Source organism: Dryas octopetala, chromosome 4 (assembly GCF_963921425.1).
Source record: "Dryas octopetala chromosome 4, drDryOcto1.1, whole genome shotgun sequence".
Taxonomy (NCBI): domain Eukaryota; kingdom Viridiplantae; phylum Streptophyta; class Magnoliopsida; order Rosales; family Rosaceae; genus Dryas; species Dryas octopetala.
In genome coordinates this window covers 3,100,997-3,106,980 of record NC_141369.1, presented here as the reverse complement: position 1 = coordinate 3,106,980, position 5,984 = coordinate 3,100,997, and the positions used below count along the sequence as shown (strand labels likewise).

The 5,984-nt window shown below is 38.1% G+C and overlaps 2 protein-coding genes across 2 annotated transcripts; one reads left to right on the top strand and one right to left on the bottom strand.

The window, feature by feature from the left end:
* Positions 1–691: 691 nt before the first annotated feature.
* Positions 692–2,485, bottom strand: LOC147286204 (linamarin synthase 2-like). The gene is made up of 2 exons (XM_086239895.1): positions 1,961–2,485; positions 692–1,843 (listed from the first exon to the last, which is right to left on the bottom strand). The coding sequence occupies exons 1-2, from the start codon at positions 2,475–2,477 to the stop codon at positions 900–902; spliced, it is 1,461 nt and encodes a 486-aa protein (XP_086096021.1). The 5' UTR covers positions 2,478–2,485; the 3' UTR covers positions 692–899.
* A 339-nt stretch (positions 2,486–2,824) lies between these two features.
* Positions 2,825–4,792, top strand: LOC147286203 (flavonoid 3'-monooxygenase-like). The gene is made up of 2 exons (XM_086240238.1): positions 2,825–3,825; positions 4,024–4,792. Exons 1-2 carry the CDS (start codon positions 2,917–2,919, stop codon positions 4,651–4,653), a joined length of 1,539 nt encoding a protein of 512 aa, XP_086096364.1. The 5' UTR covers positions 2,825–2,916; the 3' UTR covers positions 4,654–4,792.
* Positions 4,793–5,984: the final 1,192 nt, after the last annotated feature.

Below are 5,984 nucleotides of genomic sequence, written 5' to 3'. Positions count from 1 at the left end.
CTTTAATATTGGTTTTCCACCGATATTAAAGGGGGTATTTGTAGTAGTGTAGGAAATTGTGTTGGATAAGGTAGTAATTAGGTATCCTAATTGGCTTAAAAAAGGGAATGAATAAATAAGACCTACATAAAGGCAATTCAGGACAGGATGCAACTTAGTTTCTTTGCTTTGATTTAGTCTTGCATGATCGTAGGGGTATAAACTGATTTGATCAAACACTAAAAAAAAACTGAACTAAAAAAGAAGTTATTAGTTATTCCCTCTTTGCCTCGAAATATTGAACTGCTCATATTATGATCTTCCTGTTGAATATTGAAGCATGTTTATTTGACTTGTGTAATGAAATTAGAATGCATATATGGAACTCTCTACATAAATACACCTGCATGATTTAATTATGGTTCATTGAGGGCAGGATCTCCTTCATGGGGACTGCCTGTTGAAAATAATTTTTTTATTTACTTTTCATTCATTGAAGTTATTAAATGCTAAGCAATAAGTGAATGCTGGTCATAGCAAAGTATTTCAAGTATAACGCATTTTCATTTTCCACATATGCCAGGTGATATTGCACATCTCATAAAAGTTCAACATCCGTAAAATACTCACAAAAGACCATTACTCACGCCATCAAATAAGTATTGCTCATCTTCTATACCATCTCTGAGACGAATGTCCAAAGATTGCAAAATTAAAGAACAAATAAGCAATATTGATTATGTAATTTCCTCGGCAAAAATACATAGATAATGGAAAACAACCAGAAAACTTAACAAATCCGGAAAAGAAGAAACAAGTTCAAAGACTTCAGATGAAATGATGGTGTTCATCAAATCGTGCAACTTCTAGCATATAAAATGTAGAATAGATCGAATCAAGAGATTGGCCTTTTTAATAGCTTAATTTTCACTATGAAGAACCTCCTTGATGAGCCTATCAAAGTTTATATAAGATGATCCCCCAACATCAGTAGCTCTTTCTGCCTTTTGTTTCCATTCTTGAGCCTTCATCCTCATTTGCTTACCTTTCTCCCCTTTCATCATTTCCTTAAGCAGCGATGAAACTTCGTCGTGCTTCACATCAAGATTGATTTCCATCCCAATCCCCCATATAGTGCACGCGCAGTGGCAATTCGTTTGTTGGTCAGCATTGAAAGGCCAACAGATCACAGGCACACCACCACATATAGCTTCTGTCATAGAGTTCCAACCACAATGTGTCAAAAATGCACCAACAGCAGGATGGCCTAGGACCTTCTCCTGAGCACACCAGCTCACTAGCAATCCTCTATCCTTAGTCTCCTCCAGAAATTCTTCGGACAACATTGCCGGTCCATCTTTCACGACATCAGGTCTAATAATCCATAAAAATGGCTGCTTACTATCCGCAATCCCCCAAGCCAGTTCTTGAAAGTGCTGGCTTGACATTACTGCCACACATCCATAGTTCACGTACAAAACAGACTCAGGTTCTCTGCTATCTAGCCACTCGAAAACTTTTGCTTCCTGCTTCCATAAACTTGGATTGAGTGACTCAGATAGGCTTTTTGGGACATGCTTTTGTTCTAGCAAGGAAAGAGGCCCAATTGAATAAATGTTTGGAAAATTGAATTTAGATATGACAGCTTGTAAGGCTTCTTGCTCAAATTCCTCAAAGTTGTTGAAAATTAAGGCACGAGCTTTTAGACAATCCTCTACTTCTTCTCTCATAAAATGGAACATGATGTCATTGGGATCGGTTGTTCTGAAAAAGCTTGGAAGGTCCTTCAGGCGTATGTTATTGCCCATACCAGTGATCCAATCAACAGGGGTATCAAGAGTTCCATCAGTGAGATAGTCGTCATCTGCAAAACGAATTTGTTCTTCGATATTCACTCCAAAAAAAGATTACCAGATAAAATGAAAATGAAAATACAACAAATATTATATGTTTTAAATGGATTAGTGTAATAGTTACTTACTTTTAAATGGAAAAATCCTTCTTTTGATGAGTTCGGGGTAATGCAAATATCCAATGAAGGAGAAAGCAGAAGAAGTAAATAATGCAACCCCAGGAAGGCCCAAAGCCTCAGCAGCTCTAATAGCAAAGTTCATAACTCCATCAGCAATTATGCATGAAATAGGAGGCACATCGGGCGGAGAAGCATTCTTATTAAGCCTGTCCAAGAGCTCTTTGAAAGGACCAAAACAAGTTTTTCTTAATGAATCACATACCAGAGGAACATTTTGTGTTGCATCTGGATTTGATGGTGGCGGCGTTCCATCAGGTATAGTCTCAAACCTGAAATCAGGCAAGCCCTTTACAGAATCAGGGCCATTTAATCGGATTAAGCGGTTGTAATTGAACTCTGTGTGGACAAAAGTGATATGGAAGCCTCTAGAATGCAAGAGCTTGGCAAATCTCATGACAGGGTTAACATGGCCTTGTGCTGGCCACGGGACCAGAACAGCATGAGGTTTTGTAGTACTCGTTTCCATTTTGGGGATCCAAGTTCTTGTTTAATCCCTGCCCAATGTGTGGCATCTTTATGTATGATGTATCCCATTTCATTTCAAGTGAATTTCAACAATTATTTCTCATTTCATCTGCATTTGAATTTCATTTCTAATTTTCTATTTTCTGCCATCCAATGATCCAAACAGGTCATGACAGGTCATTTTGAAGATGGGCACATCAAAGTTTTTTTTTTTTTTCATCTAACTACAACTTAAGAAACAACTGGGAGTTTGGTACCATCAAAATTCAAATAAATATCAGTCTCACTTCCCAATTAATATTTTTAAAAAAACAAAAGCTAATACAGAATAGACCTTCCCCTATTAGAGCCTGTCCGGCTCTACCATATATAAATAAATGCACTGCACTGATGAGTGATCACACACCAGAACCTCGTGTGGCTTTCCCCCACCAAAACCAATGGAGAGTACTCTGGTAGTTATAGCCTTAGCATGGCTAGCAGCAATGGCCTTTATCTTAAAGAAAATTCGTGAACGAAATCCCAAAAAAAGAATTCCACCTGGTCCAAAACCATGGCCTATTGTTGGCAATTTACACCAGCTTGGTACCCTCCCACATATATCTCTTCACTTTTTAGCCAAAAAGTATGGAGAAATTATGCAGGTAAAATATGGTTCCGGCACAGTTGTGGTTGCTTCATCGCCCAAAATGGCAGAACAATTCCTAAAGACACATGATCATGTGTTTGCCTCTAGGCCTCCTCTGGCTTCTGGCAAATACACTGGTTACAATTACCAGGACATGACATGGGCGCCTTATGGACCACACTGGCGAAAAGCACGCAAAGTTTACCTAACAGAGCTATTCACTCCCAAAAGGCTTGATTCCTTCCAATATATTCGTGTTGAGGAAAGGCGTAAATTCCTTTCCGGACTTTACGCTCAGAGAGGAAATCCAGTGGTGCTCAAAAACCATATCAGGATTTATACCCTCTCCAGCATAAGCAGGGTGGTATTAAGCGACAAGTACTTCAGTGACCACAAAACTGACACTTCACTTGTGTCAATAAGTGAGTTTCATGAGATGATAGATGAGTGGATGGTGCTTAATGGTGTACTCAATATTGGCGACTGGATACCGTGGCTGCGTATCTTTGACCTGCAGGGATTTGTTAAGCGAATGAAGGCTTTGAATGACAAGTTCGAAGCTTTTCACAACTACGTGCTTGCTGATCACAAGGCCAAGAAGGAATTAGCAGGCAAGAATTTTGTTCCTAAAGACATGGTAGATGTGTTGCTGCAGTTCTCTGACGAGGATACTGATCCTGAGGCTAAGCTCACCATGGAAGCTGTCAAGGCTTTAGTCCATGTTAGTATTACATTCTTATTCTTAATTTCAAGGTTAAATAATATTTCCTCTACATAATCTTTATTTTCTCTGTTAGTACGTAGTAGTACATTTTTTATATTTATATACATATTATATTCATTAGGCTTGCTTGTGTTTAATGGTACCAATTACATTCTAATTAATTATTTCTTGCTGTCCTAAATTATATTATATTAGGACCTAATGCCTGGTGGCACAGACACGTCTGGAGTCACAATGGAATGGGCAATTCATGAACTTCTTAGACACCCCCGAGTCCTTACGAAGTTAAGGGAAGAGCTTGACAGAGTAATTGGTCGAGAAAGATGGGTGCAAGAAAATGATTTCCCCCAAATGCCTTACTTAGAGGCTATTATTAAGGAGACATTGAGGTTACATCCACTCTCACCGTTGCTAGCACCACATTTCGCACTTGAGGATTGCAATGTAGCAGGTTATGACATAGCTAAAGGAACAACTGTCCTGATAAATACATGGAGCATAGGGAGGCACCCTGACCACTGGGATGATCCTTATGAATTCAAGCCGGAAAGGTTTTTGCAGGGCAGGGAAATAAGTATGATGGGACAGGATTTCACCCTGTTGCCATTTGGCTCGGGCCGAAGAAGGTGCCCTGGCTACAACCTCGGACTTAGACTTGTTCGAACAACAGTTGCCAATGTGTTCCATGGTTTCAATTGGAAATTTCCCGAGGGTATGAAACCTGAAGATATATGCATGGTGGAACGCTATGGTCTGACTACGTGTCCTGAAGTCCCGGTTACCGTTATCCCGGAACCTCGACTTCCAATCCACCTCTATAAGTGATTGTATTTCATTTGTTTCTGTCCTGTGTTTCTGTCTGTGGTTTAGACCTTATTATTGTCATGGACTTTACTAATCATGAATAAAATAATTCGTCTTGGAATAAAAAGATTGTACCGTAGACGACCATTGTGGCATTAGATTTTGACTCTCTTCCAGTGGGACATTCTTGTCCTCAGTTGAATTATTACACAGAGGACAGAGCACAAGTCTGAAATGTGCATACCTTTTCTGATTAATAAGTCCTTAGTATGTAATCTTTACTTGCAGACCAACCAGAGTACAACAACATGTTTGGTAATGGTTTTTGGAAATCAAACAACCTTATACCAGTTCACTTTAGATCCTTTAATTTGGTTCTCATCAGTTCTCTCCAGCACTTCTGAGTAAACTTGCCATTTAAACCTTCCACTCAGTCTTATCAGGCTGCTGCTGATTCAACTGAAAATTTCCCAAGCAAATTAACCTCAATCTCCATATATAAGGGTCCCAAGGGATGCCAATTATCAAACTAGATATATGTAGAGATGCCAATCCCAATATTTTGACTAGTGAAGCTCTAAACTTCACCCTTTAGTTCCCAGAGCTTCTTGATTGTCCATTTGCCCAAAGGCGTGTCGAAAAAGATCTATCTCTTAATATAAAGTATAGTATGAATCCATTTGCCCAAAGGTTGTTAACTTGAGAGACACAGCCCATATGTGCTTTTGTCATTGAGGACTTGTTCCATTCTTTCACTCTTTTAAGTCCTAATTCACCCTTCTGCTTTGGTAGGCATACATCTGTCCATTTAACTTTAGCTTTAGTGCTGCTAACTTGGTTGAGTTGGCCATTCTCTTAGTAAGAGAGGTATCAAGTCTTGGGTTCAAGTCGTGGTGTTACTAGGGCATGTTTGGTATTCTATTAAAAAACTATTTTTATTTTTCAAAAGCAAAAAAACAAGTTTTAGTCAAGAAAACATGTTTGGTAGACTATTTTCAAAAAGAGTTTTTAGAAGAAAATTAAAAAACGTGCCTATTTTTAAAAATGATAAAACATCGTTTTTCTCTTTTTTTTTTTTACACTTCCTTCTTTCTTAACTGTCATCATTTTTTAAATTAAAAAACTATTTTCAAATTTCATACCAAACAAGTTTTCAAATTTTAAAAATTGATTTTGAAAACTCATATTTAAAAAAAAAATCTTCATTTTTGAAAAAAAAATTTGAGTAGGATACCAAACAGGCCCTAACTTTCCACACGCCTATAACTTGTAACTTGTACTACTAACAATATACTTTGTATCTCCTTTGAACCAAAAAAAACCTTTAACTTTAATGTGGCTTTGACCATCCC

Bases quoted from the DNA above. Each gene is read 5' to 3' on its own strand.
- LOC147286204 (XM_086239895.1), bottom strand. From the start codon at position 2,477: ATGGAAACGAGTACTACAAAACCTCATGCTGTTCTGGTCCCGTGGCCA. The intron at 1,844-1,960 runs GTAAGTAACTAT...TTCGTTTTGCAG, and splicing joins AAGGATTTTTCCATTTAAAA to ATGACGACTATCTCACTGAT.
- LOC147286203 (XM_086240238.1), top strand. From the start codon at position 2,917: ATGGAGAGTACTCTGGTAGTTATAGCCTTAGCATGGCTAGCAGCAATG. The intron at 3,826-4,023 runs GTTAGTATTACA...ATATTATATTAG, and splicing joins CTGTCAAGGCTTTAGTCCAT to GACCTAATGCCTGGTGGCAC.